Source organism: Heloderma suspectum, chromosome 7 (genome assembly GCF_057233095.1).
Source record: "Heloderma suspectum isolate Gila_16-S chromosome 7, 16-S_ref, whole genome shotgun sequence".
NCBI lineage: Eukaryota > Metazoa > Chordata > Lepidosauria > Squamata > Helodermatidae > Heloderma > Heloderma suspectum.
In genome coordinates, this window is record NC_139464.1 from 122,894,558 (window position 1) to 122,907,758 (window position 13,201).

The following is a 13,201-nucleotide window of genomic DNA, read 5'->3' on the forward strand; positions in this document are numbered from 1 at the left end:
GGGACCACCCCTTCCCACAGGGAAGCATTTATCACTCCGTGAACCCACCCAGTCATACCCCCTCGGCTAGCTTTTATTAGCCAAGAGGGGCAGGGATCGAGAGGGCACCTGGTCGGTCACATTGCTGCAAGCACCTTGCCACCTTACTGGCTAAGCCCGAGGCCTCATGGGACTTCCATAGGACCAGAGTATTTATTTAGTTTTATCCCGATCTGGAATCAATAATGTCACAAACCAATGTAGCTACAGGGCAATCTAGGGGAACCCTTGAACTCCTTATAAAGTCATGAGGCTTTCTTTATTTATTTAACTTATAAAATTGTGGTCATCTAGTGGAATCCACAGGCTCTTCTGCTGTTGCTCTCCGAAATGCCCCTGCTGGCCTCTCAGGGCTTGGGAGAGACAGGCAGCTCCCTAAACAGAACAAACTGCTTTTCCTGTTCTAGTGGCTTCAGAGAAAAAAGGTGGTAAAAAGGAGTATCTGCCCAGACAGCTCACTGCCCCTTCTGTTTCTGAGGAAAGTGCATAAAACTCTCCACACACAAATAGGGTCTGGAATTCTTCAGCTGCCTCACGAGATACTGCACTCTCTCCAAATTTCTGAGGGAGGGGGTATAATACTCTCCACTTTAAAAAGTACTGCAACTCCTTTGATTCCTTCTGATTTTTTGAGGAGGAAAGACTTCTTTTTTTTAGTATTAATAGCTTTTATTAAATGTTCCTACTTTTTATATAAATAACAAAGAATAAACAGACAAAGGGAAAGGGGAGGAAAGAAGGAAAAGGGAAAGGAGGGAGAAGAAGAGGAGTAAAATAGCATGGTTTACATTTTGATGCATCTGCAACAACTGCTGTCACAAATTGCCTAGTTTAGCTCACAATACTAAGTTGAAAACTGAAAGTTATTTATGCATGCAAGTTACTGTATGCAATCCTACTGCCCATATACATTTCTCGGAAAAACTGTCAGTCTATTGAATAACAGGTGGTGGAGACTTATCATTCCATCCTTGAAGCACAAGTCTCTTGGCAATCATGAAGTCTCGCAGAACCCATTTACAGTGACTGTCTGACAGCTTTCATATCGTGGGTATATAGTTTAGGAGTGCCTGAACATCTGCAACTTTCAACAAGGTTTCTAAATAGAACAACATAAAATAGCATCTGACCAGAAAGAGGCCACCGCATCACACGGACGAATGAACCATCACGGGTGCCACCAACACCAATAAATAAATAAATATGGCTGAAACTGATAATTTCTTTCTAAAAAGCCTTGAGGAGTCCAATATATATGCAGAACACACATTTTTATTGTATCAGACATAGTTTTGAGTCTGGAAAAACAGACTGCAGAGAGGCTAAAGCTACTTTCCACTCGCACGGATGTATAGGGCACGCCAGTTCCTTGTTCTGCTGCCCCCTGAAGCCTTAGACAGCTAGTTTAGCGCATTCCAAGTCACTTATAGGTAGCGACTGTAGGTTTGGTAACTTATGATGACTCCATTGGCTCGTCCAATAAAACTGGAGGTTCAGAAGCACTCAAAGGTAAAGGGCCATACATGGATGCAAACAGGTATTTTAATTGGAGAGAATGGAGCAGACAGAGCCCCTTGATCCCAGCAATAGCCTGGACACCCCCAGCATTGCAGGAGAGACTGTGCCAGGCTTGTCTACAGAGGCAGACCAGAAAGGATCTGCAGTGGATGCCCTGCCTGCGGAGGCAGAGGTCAAACCACCTTCCAGCCCCAGACAGTGCTGATGCCAGAAGCTGCAGGTGCAGACAGCACCTGGTGACAAAGTGTGCACCTCAAGGGCCAAAGAACCAGCTTCCTCAGGAGTAACAGGCTCCTCAGGAGTAGAGAGGCCTGGAAAGCTACACTAACCAGTTGCAGGTAGGCTTGGGAGACTAGGTTATATCAGCTCTCAGTTAAGGTCTGCTGGTTGCTGGAACAACACAGGTCTTCAGCTCAGCCCTGATGGGACTTGGCCTAGGCAGGACAGTAACTCACCCTCACATCCTATACTTAGTCTTAAGTTATGGATTTCACATTTGGACTAGCTTTTCCAAAGGAAAGGCTGCTTGGCTATTTTCAAGTCTGAATTGCACCACAGAGTTTTGGTGTGTGTCCATAAGTCAAAATGGAATTGATGAGCTACAGTATGCCACATCTCTCTAGCCGCCAGAATTGTAGGTGGAACAATCTCTTGTTTATCTGGGTGGAACCTGGTGCCATCCAATTTAAAAGGAGGTGTTAAATAAGCAGCTTCTAGGACTACCCAAAGAGGGAAGGGCTGTCATTTATTTGTGCAAGAGAGGAGACATGCCTTGTGATAAAAATGTAAAATACAGGAAGTTAAAGCCTCCCCCTGTGGTCAGTACACTTAAGAGAAAATCGAGGGTGGAGGGCAGGTTCCCCAAATACATTTCTGAAATACCATGCTAAATTTGTGAAAATACAGCTTGGGAATATATGTGGGTATACCATAAAGGTTATATATTATGCATGGCAGAATGTTCATTTTAAGTGTGCTAGTTTTCCCCCAGATGATTAATCTGAGTGAAGCACATCTTTCCAGGTCGCGGGATATTTGGATTGAGAGAGGGCTTACATTCAATTTACTAGAATTTAAACTAGAGGAAGTCTTAGTGCCCAGGGGGAGCAGTTCAGATTTTTTCCAATTGATAGTATCTCTGAAAAGTATTCCAAAGGGGTAAATTAATCTTATTAGTACAGAAGATTCAGGTTTTTGTGAAAAAATTATCTGAGTACAAAATTGTTTTCTACTCCGGGTTTGTTTTTTTTATGTAAAAGGCCATAAATATTCCTAATTTGTCTGACTACATTCCTCAGTAGTTCTAGACAGAGGTTAAATATTCATGGAGAAAAGTGTATACCTATTTCTAAAGAAAATGGACTTGACAGGATTCCACTGAACATCACCTGTGACTTTGAAGAAGAGTAAAGAATTTTTTATTCGAGTCTGAATTTTGACAGGGTGGAAAAAATAAATTGCCAGTACACTTTGTCAGACGCTTTTTCTGTATGAAGTGATATTATCACACCCAGAACTTTCCTTGTTTTATCAAATCCACTAATAATCTCAGGTGACATACTCCCTGTCTGTGGATCAGGGTGAGTTACAGTTGTCACTACTTCCTAGAGTCTATTGGCAAGTACTACAACCTGACTAAATCTCGTGTGGTAATTTAGGAAAAAAAACAGAACATAAATTGAAGAAATAAGCAATATGGTGGCGCTCTGCCAACGCCTTGTACCTTGGAGCTAGGCAGGATTAGATCTGGGTGGGGGCTCCCTCCCACATAGAAAAGCATTCACAAGTCTGATTTGTATAGCTCCTTTCTATTAAGGTGGGAGAAGCAACCCATTCAAAGGTATCCTTGTCCTCCTGTAGGAAAACGGCTGCCGTGCCCTGCGTAGTTCCTTGCCTTTCCCAATTACAAACAAAATTAAAATAAAAATAGCAGAAGGCAAGCTATACAGATTCATTTAATTTACAAGATTTCTAGAGATTACAGAATTTAATTACTCTTAGCACTGAAACTGGATTTCCTGGGCTCAGAATTTAATTTTTTGTTGTTGTGCAGAGTACCTGCAGCACTAGTTGTAGCACACTAGAATAAACAATTCACCCCAAATTTCATTGTTTGAAATAAATATTGCAAGCTTGTGTTAGAAGTTGTCACTTTTCTTCTCCTTCACTTCCAACTCTGTTCCCCCCACCCCCTTAAGCAGCTATTCCATGTGTTGGAAACATTAATACCTTCACATTTCTTTTCATCCGAGCTATCCTGGCAATTTGGTTCTCCATTGCACTGAAGGACGCTGTCAATGCACTGCCCACTCTCACACTGGAACTGGGTCTCTGAGCACACAGGGCAGTTCTTCTCATCACTGGCATCTTCACATTCAGTGAACCCATCGCAGCGCCAAGCTACAGGAATGCAGTCAATCTCCCCTGTGAAACATGTGAAGTGCTGCGGGGAGCATGTTGGCGGTTCTGTTACAAAAAATGGGTTTTTTTTCTCAGAAGGATGGAAAAGGAATAAGTAAATGTCTGATCAAGTGGCAAATCTCTGTGGGAAGGTATAAATTACATTTATGGAAAACAGAAAATAAGGCTTTGTTTGAACTATGCACTGATGGACTCTAATCTCTACCTCTCTCCCACAGTGACCGAACACTGGCTGTACATCAGCACACAACCAAACGAAACTATGGGACTCACACAGTAGAAGAGCCTCTATTAGATACACAGTTGCTAATATGTATATCTCAGGATCTTCATGATTTCAAGAGCAACATCCACGTACAGTTTAAGAAAAATGAGACTGCAATAAACAGTCACAACCTAGCACTATTAATGGGCCTATTTACGTTATTTTCTCCTCTAGGACTATCCCCAAGGAGATATTGATAGAAGGCTCATTCCCTCTCCTGCTGCCTTTTCTAGCTTCTCTTGCTATATACGATGTTTTTAAAGTTGTGTAGTTAAATAGGGAAGGGGATGATCATTCTATCTGAGGAGGGAGCGGACAATCCCATGGCTCACTGCAGATCTTTTTGTAACATCTGCTTGTGTATGCACTCTCAATCTCTCTCCCTGCCCCCCCCCCTTCATTTGCTGATGAGAAATCCATCAGTCCATTGCTATGCTGTTTTGACACACATGAGTTGAACACTGGCCCATTTAGTTACATAAACATAGGCATGAATTGAAAACCATGCTCCATTACTCCTATGCCAGGGGCAGGGGCAAATATAGTACTATATGAGCTTTAAACATTATTTTAGGATATTTCAATCTACACAGTATACTAAGCGAAATAATTGAGCAAATGTAGGACAAAAGTATGGAATATCCTATGGAAATTTTTATCTCAGAGAAGTATATGTTTACATCATGTTTTGCTGGGCACTGTTAGGAAGAGGGAATACTTTGGTCTCATCTACTGAATTACACCTTTTCTACTCATCTCACTGGACTGTCCCCAGTGCAAATAGGAATACTTTTCATTATTTCCTATAAGCATTCCATTCTGAGTTTTGTTTAGTCATCTAGAAATAAACACACTGAGACCCAAACTACATGTTACCTTTTTTGAATCGTTCTGGCTTAAGTGCAGGGAAATTGCCAGTGTAGGGGGCTCAATCCAAATTGGGATCCCAGCATGGGGTAGGGGGGCTTTAATAAATGGGTCCTTTTTTGGCAATGCAAATTGCAGGCTTGGACCCCCCCAATCCAGATCAACCACAGTAGAGGGAGGTTAAAGCCCCCCTAGTCCCCACTGTAGTGGTTCAGTCCAGATAGCCCCCTCCTCTGATAATATGTGAAATATTCCAGAGAAACCCTACACTCAAGGCCAGAACTACACAGGAAAGGTAGCATGTAACTGGGCCCTGAAAAGGCACCTCCTAAGCATCCTTTGATAGGCTTGGTGCTATGAAGACGTTTTTTAAATCTTAGCCAAAGCACATAGAGGAAGGGGAGCATAACGACTGACCTAATATTATTATTTATTAAATTTATGCATCGCTTCCCACTGCAAAAAGAGGTCTTGAAGTTACTTACACGTGCACACACACACACGCACAAAGAAATCAGACAACGTTCCATTTAGTTCAGCCCTCACAACACACAAAGGGCTTCTGAAAGTGCAGGTCTGGCCAGATCCACACCTTCGAAGTGTTTTCCTTTTTCTTCTTGGGCACTGCGAGCCAGCGGCAATGTGGGCACAGAGGAAGGTGACAGTCTCTCAGGTCTGCAAGGATCTAAACCATTTGGCACCAATATTGTGAAGAAGACACGTACACCCAAATCTCAAAAACGGTATCTCACAACCCACAGTTCCGCTGGCACAATAGCAAACCCCTTATTATGTCTTCAAGCTCCACGTGGACATGAAGGGCACTGCTTTTAGTGCAACCCAGTTGTGTTCATGAAGACGGCTCACGTTCCAGTGCTCTACAGTAACTCTAAACGAAAACATTAAAAGGGATATAACGTACAGCAGATGGATACACTGTGACTCAGTGTCTACGACTGCATGCAGTCAGGCTTGTTTTAGAAAGAGACTCTTCCCCACGCCCGAGGTCCTTCTAGTCGGCTACTGCTATCTCAGTGCAGCTGTTCACACTTAGTTAACATGAACTATAGTTACTATTGACCTTATGTAGTGTAAATGTAGAGTTTTATCTCCCTTTAACAAAACGAAACCCACAAGTGAACCTCTTTTTGGTCTAGGATTGAATGTCTAGAAAAAACATGCCTAGATTATCTTCTTGAAGTATGTAACTGTCTTGTACACAACTGTGTTTGCTATGGAAGCCAGTTAACTAATTCACATGCAGAGTAACACAACTCACGTCAGCCATAATACATCAAAACCCTCCCACTTCCTCTCTGTATCAATAAGGTTCAGAGACACAGAGGGAAATACTAAACTGCCCTAAAAAAAAGTCCAGCCTCAGGAGTGCAGCAAGTAACCAAGGTTAAGAGATCAAGAGCAGGCCACCCTCCTTCCATCTCTAGCGCAAACCCCACCACCACCACAGTTCAGATGGTGCAGATGTAAATGGCTTAGATTTACATCTGCACTGGCTTTAGTCACGGTTATGTTAACACTAAGAAGGGTTCAAAATTTAATCAGAGTTTAAAACCAGGGTTTTGCAGGTCTTGGTTAAGAGTTAGCACTGGTGCAGATGTAATGCTTAACCATGGTTAAAGCTGAAAGAGAAGGGAGTGCCACTTTCAAATTGGAGAGGGAAGGAGGAGGAGGAAGTATATGAAAGCCCACTCTTAAACTTGGTCAAGAGATCAGATGCATTACCACTGGACCAGACCACTAAGTATGGATTAAGAGACCTTGAAAATCAGGTATATTCTGGCCAAGTTCAGATGCTTAACCAGATGGATGGGGTAAGCACCTACAACACTTCTACCAGAATAAGCAGTACGCGTGTTTCATGTGGGAACTTGTATAAGCATAAGCTGGAACTGCTCAACCCTTTTCAAAAAGAGTGGGGAAGATTGTGCTATTTGGCCCTCCATGCAAACAGATATCTGTGTGGAACATCTGCATCACAGGTACATTTTGAGTGTGGTAGAGCAGGGCACTCCTACCTGCTTTTCCACCAAACAAGTAAGATCTCCAGCCTGGGTAAGCTTCTAAAGGGGGACAACCCAAAATTTCAAGAATCCTTACTGAGGAAAAAAGTACCTTATGAGGCCAAGTGAAAAGTCATTGACATATCTATTAGAATATGCATAGTCTTAAAGAGCTGAGTTACAGGAGAATCTAAGACCTAGTTCTCAAAAACAGGGAGAGGTCATCCAAAAATTCTTCAGGTTATCAGAACACAACCTTCTTCTCTAATTCAACAGAGTAGTAAGGTTTCACTCAGAAACTTTTTTGTCTGGTAGTTTTTAAAGATGGAATAGCAGAGGAACTATAGAGAGGGCTTTTGCAATTCCAAAAAGTAAAGAATACAGCTTCCAAATAATTATTTTTTAAAACACTGCAAACATACACTTGAAAGTGTTTGTGAGCGATCACCTGCTGAAATCTCAGAAGCCAAAGGGATGTCGGAGAAAGGCTTCAATGTTAGTCCTTTCACTAGCAAAAGCAGAATTATGCAAGTAGTAAAAGTGGCCAAATTTTGCATAATCAATCTTTATTTGCATGGTTTTAGACGGGAGAATTCAGATTTCATGATGTAGATTTTAAAATAGTTTATAAAAATGGGAGTACAAACACACAAACACACACAGCCTAGTGAGCACAAAAAGAAAGAAGCACCCTCTCCACTCCATCACCCCACTCCAAATGCTTAAGTGTCTACTATAAGAGTCTTCCTCTTCACCTGTTTCTCCTCTCTTTCAATCATTTATGGCTTCATGTTACTGCATACAGCTAGCATGTTCTAGCTGTGCCCCACATCAGAGGTATTGATTTACATAAGGGGAAATGGTGACACCTTACAAAAGCCTTACCTCCACAAGAAAGTTCATCCTGAAGCAGGACAAGGTGCACTGGGCAAGAACAACGTGTGGTTCCATCACCTTTCACAATACAAATGTGCGAACAGCCACCATTATCTTGGGAACAGGGGTGCTGCCCTGCAAAACAAAATAAGAGTGGAAAAGCACACTTCACGTATTGAAATTGGTTTTTTTTTAAATCAAAGATAGCCTGCATTGGTGGCTTTCGAATCAAGCTCCAAGACACTCTAGGGCTCCTCAGAAACTGATCAGGAGATTCTTCAATGTGACAACTAATAATGGCAGACAGACCTCAGTAGAAATCGGCTTGCCCACCAGTACCAATCTTCCTCTTGAAAGATCAGTTCTTGAAAGAACACATTTCAGCAGTAGGGACAAAGATAAGGATTAATTTGAACTAGGACCTGCCAGAGTTTAGTATCAGGACGTATTTTCAATACCATGGCTCCTTCCCAGAAATGTGAAGTAACCTCTAACTATCTGCAGAATAACTCGCATCACTATGTAATCACTATCTGCTGTCATGTGTCTGGGATTACGGAGGATAAATTGTCAGTTAGTCTGACATCCAGTCAGGTTTAAGACCCCACACTTTTCATTTTAGAAATTTACTGATGAATTGTCCTTCAAACAGACCCCAAAGAAATCTGGGTAATACAAGGCAAGCGGCAGAATCAATGCCTTTGGGCCACTTCTGTAACATCGCAACGATGCTTGTTTGTCTGTGAGAGTGGGTAGTAATACCTCCCTTCGACCATTTTTCTAAAATTAACATGGCAAGGCACTACTCTTCCTCTCCCCACTCCAAAAATATTCAAGATGATAGTCCCACCCCACGACACTCATTTAAAACAACAAAGACTAATGAACTGAAACATAGGAGCACTGAAGTTAGGAAAATGATCTCAACTTCTTATCTAGGCAGAAGTTGGAGTCTGGCTGCTCAGATACGCAATATAGGGAGCAAAAACTCAAGCCAGGCTGAGACAAGCTCTAATCTGAGATAGTAGGAAGGGAGTCTAAGTGACAACATGTGGACTCTTGGGAATGGAGCTATTGTCAGATAAATCCCCTCCTGTACAGTCAGCTCCACCATGTAGGTGATGGGCTATTATCTCTCAGCCCAAGAGGCAGCAATTGTGTTTGCCTTTAGTGAAGGAAGAAGGAGAAGTTAACAGGAACTGGGAATAGTGACAAAGCTTCAGTCAAGAGGACAAGCCTGTGCAGTATAGCTGGCTGTGCGAGAGGGACTTGGGCTGCTGTGATTAACCTTATATGGGAGTGGCCAGTTAGTTGGGAGGAGAGGTGGAATCAGAGTGGCTGAATTTGGCTATTTCACAGGAAGATAGGAGAGGATGTGCAAGGGAGGAAGAAACGGCAAAACAATGCAGTTGGTGAATGTGGAGAGTGACTGAGGAGTAGGGAGACAGACAGTTGGAAGAGAGAGCTACTCAAAATATTTGTGCCTAGGAGAGAATGGAATCTGAGAAGAAGGCTGTTGCAGAGCTTCTACAATCAAAACTGTGAGTGAGACAGAGTATATGTGTGTGTGTGTGTGTGAAGGGGAGAAGTTGTAAGGGGTATGGGAAAGGGGAACTGTCTAATTTTAGTTTCACTTATAACATATGAGTTATTTATATTGCTGTTATTAAGTCATTTTATTATTGCTTGATCACCCCAACATTCTGATCTTTTTATCCTGAAAAATAAATCCTACTGTTTTGGGAAACCGTCCAGGAGTGCACTATTTTCTAGCCAGAATCCATATGAGTATCCCCTTCCCCCAAGAAAATATTTTACACTGCATTCTAAATAAAGACAAGGCAGTCTGAGCCATGAGTTTAACCCACAATTAACTGACAGTGTCCGGATCCACACGTCACGGAGCAACCTCCAATAGGGTCAATTGCAGGCTGCCTATTCAGAATGGTGGTGGCACACAACCCTGGCAAATGGCGGGTTAATTAAACTGTTGTGCCCCTTGACCTTTCCATTGCACAACAGTTGCTTCCATGCTTTCCATTTGCTGCTGTGTACTACTACCTAGGCTGAGGCATAACAGCTATGGGGGGATTCAGACTCTCCAAGGGAACAAGCTGGGACTTGTATTTCTTAGTCCTACATAATTGGCCTCCTCCTGCTTGTCCATTCTGCGTGGGAAAGAACAGGGAACAGTTTAAATGACATCAACTTGGTGTTTGATTATTGTCTGTTGTTTGAGGCTTTCTGTGCATGCCTAATGAAGAGTTGTGAGTAATGTATGATGGGTAGGGGACATCCTAGTTGTCAGAGACTCTGTGGGGGTTGGCTATTGTTGCTATGCTACCTCTTTTCCTGACTGTTGTAACTATGTTTTTAAACATAGCTGCTGGGAGTTGCACCGGTGTAAGCTCTTGCATAACAATGGCCATCACAGATTGCCTACTGGATGGGGTTGTCCAAATGAAAAAAGCAGTTTCTATCACTTTAAAAGTATCTACAAAAGTTAAGGCAATGTAGACGTTCTGAATAATCAACATTTGTCCTTGGACCGAGAAGAAACATCTTCGGTACCCAACATTGAACAAATAGGACAATCACGTGGGGACGGTGGGTGGGTTGGGTGAATGCACAGATGACCACTCGAAGAACTACAATATGGGTAAGCAACCTTTCTTCTTCGTGGTCTCTGTGCATCAGACAGAGTAAAAGCTGACTTACCGGAGGAGGGTTATTATAGTAGAGAGAATTACCGATCCAAAGGTGCAGTCTGCTTGAGCACGAATAATGTCTTATTAATGTGGATAGTTGCAACCAAGTCGCAGCCCAGAAAAAGGTCCGATAGGGGCACCTGTCTTTGGAAGGGGCAGCTTGACTTTGAGTTGAATTTGCAGTGACCTGGCTCCAGGATTCCAATCCAGTAATCTCATACACCAGCTTTATCACCTGCACTGCCCAAGACAGTAAACACTGAGACAACACCAGGAGTCCCTTCCAGAGGCATCCATACCATAGAAACATCTTGGGAACTGATGAAACGGCTCTGTTCTTGCCTTGTAAAAGGCAAACACTCTACGAATTTCCAGGGTATGCACAGTAGATTCCAAGGGTGGAGACAGGGACTGGAAAAGCGTTGGTAGCAGACGTCCTGATTTAAATGGAACTCAGAAACTACTTTAGGTAAAAAGGCTATTTTGGGGCAAAGAATGACTTCATCCTTATGGAAAACTGTGTAAGGCGAGTCAACCCGGAAAGCACAACTCTCACTGGCACAATGAGCAGACATTATCGCAACTAGGAATGCGACCTTCCAGGACAAGAAGCAAAGCTCAGTTGTTGCCAGAGGTTTGAATGGTTTAGTTGTCAACGCCTTCAGCACTATCGAGAGGATCCACTGAGCTACTGGTTGAATCAGAGGCTCAAGATTCCTCGCCCCTCAGAGAAACTGAGAGGGTGGGAGAAAACTCTAGAACCCTCAATGGGCACATGTGAGGCAGAAAACACTGCAAGGTAGACCCATAGTAGATTCGACTTCTCCTCACTGATATACCTGCTTAATGTGTCTAGCAATCTCAGAGTAACTTCAATTGCCCTGATGAGCTCCACTTCTGTAGGGGCAACCAGCACCCAGTTGTTCAAGTATGGGTAGAGTTTCACCCTTTGGATGTGGAGGTGAGCACAGATGACGGCCATGCATTTCGTAATACCCTTGGCACAGTCGCAAGGCTGAAAGGTAGAATGGTGAACTGGTAAGAATCTGGACTGATGGCAAAGGGGAGAAAGCGTTGGCTGAATCTGTCCACTGCAATATGAAAATACATGTCTTTTAGGTCCACAGATGCAAACCAGTGCTGCCATCTGAGAAGTGGTAGGATCAATGCCAGTGTCATCATTTGAAACTTTCTTGGTGCAATGAATGAATTCATATCAAGTAGATCTAGGATCAGTCAAAGTCCTCAATCCCTTTTTGGCACTCTGAAGTAACGGGAACAGAAGCCGTTGTGGTGTTGTGACAAGGATACTCACTGAAGAGCACTCTTCACCAGCAGGGAACCCACTTCTACTAAAAGAACAGAAGAGGGGGAGCAATACAGATGTCCTCAAAGGATGGAGGACACTGAACTCAATCCTATAGCCCCTGTGGATGATGGCAAGAACCCACAAGTCTGACACTGTATCGGTCCAATGGGGAAGAAAAAGCAACAGGCAAGTTCCAAACATGGGACGACAGGAAGAAGGGTGAAACAGAGTGTGTGTGGGGGGGGGGGAGCCAAAGATGGTGTTTACTTGAATGATCACCTTTCTCTCAGGTCCTAGGATGCGCTGGAGGGTATTGGCATTTCAGTACAGCGGATGAGTGCTGCCTGAGCTGTCGATCAGCCTAGCCTTGTGGCTGGTAAAAGACTGGTTGACGATACCACCGTTGCTGCCTGTAAGAAGATGACACCTATGGCTGTCCTAGCCCTATCTTAGCGGCTGTGGTCTTAGCTTTCTGTACTGAGACCTTCGCATCAGTTTTCACATTGAAGACCCCATGTTCATCAAAGGGCAAGTCTTCTATGCGAGTTCTGTCCTCCTGCAAAAGACCTGAAGACGCAACTATGCATGCCACCACAGTGCAAATGCACCCACCATGGCCTTCACATAGCGATCTGCTTGGTGCTTGGCTGTATTAATGTTGCCTTGAGAGGTGCATAGCTTCCAACTGGAAGACTTGGGTGAGATCCCTCTGGTCATTGGGCAGGTGGTCACAGAGCGATCAGACCTTCTCCCAAAGAAATAGCTGAATCCTCAACATGGTGGCCTTATAGATTACCACCCACAGGCTGAGCGCTGCCGAGGAGTAAATCCGCCTCCCCATAAGATTGGGTCTTTGGCTTTCTTTGTCCACAGGTGACCTGCCTTGCGAGGATTCAGCAATGATAGAGTTAGGGCGAGGGTGAGGAAAAAGAAAATGCACATCCTTCTCCTGAACAGGATACGTATTTTCTAGCTTCTTAGATGTGGGTGCCATCAAGGAAGGGGCCTTCCAAGAGAGTTGTATAGTTTGCAACAGCACCGGCAGAAACGGCATAGCCACTGGTGTTGCTGTCTCGGTATAGGCAGCGTCAAAGACAGGGTCCTTGGCCCTCTGGACTGGCTGCTGAGCTTCTAAACCTAAGGACTGGGCCATCTGAAGAATCTGGTCACAGAAGTG

The 13,201-nt window shown here is 43.5% G+C and overlaps 1 protein-coding gene across 17 annotated transcripts in view; it reads right to left on the reverse strand.

Annotated features, from left to right (window-relative positions):
- LRP6 (LDL receptor related protein 6) overlaps positions 1 to 13,201 on the reverse strand; it is a 179,443-nt gene that overhangs the window by 27,396 nt on the left and 138,846 nt on the right. For 14 of the 17 annotated variants that reach the window (XM_084811356.1, XM_084811353.1, XM_084811354.1 and 11 more), the window contains 2 exons: positions 8,017 to 8,142; positions 3,787 to 4,023 (listed from right to left, as the gene is read on the reverse strand). In XM_084811356.1, the coding sequence (XP_084667482.1) occupies positions 3,787 to 4,023; positions 8,017 to 8,142 (363 nt within the window). The other 3 variants (XM_084811359.1, XM_084811357.1, XM_084811350.1) reach the window with 3 other exon arrangements.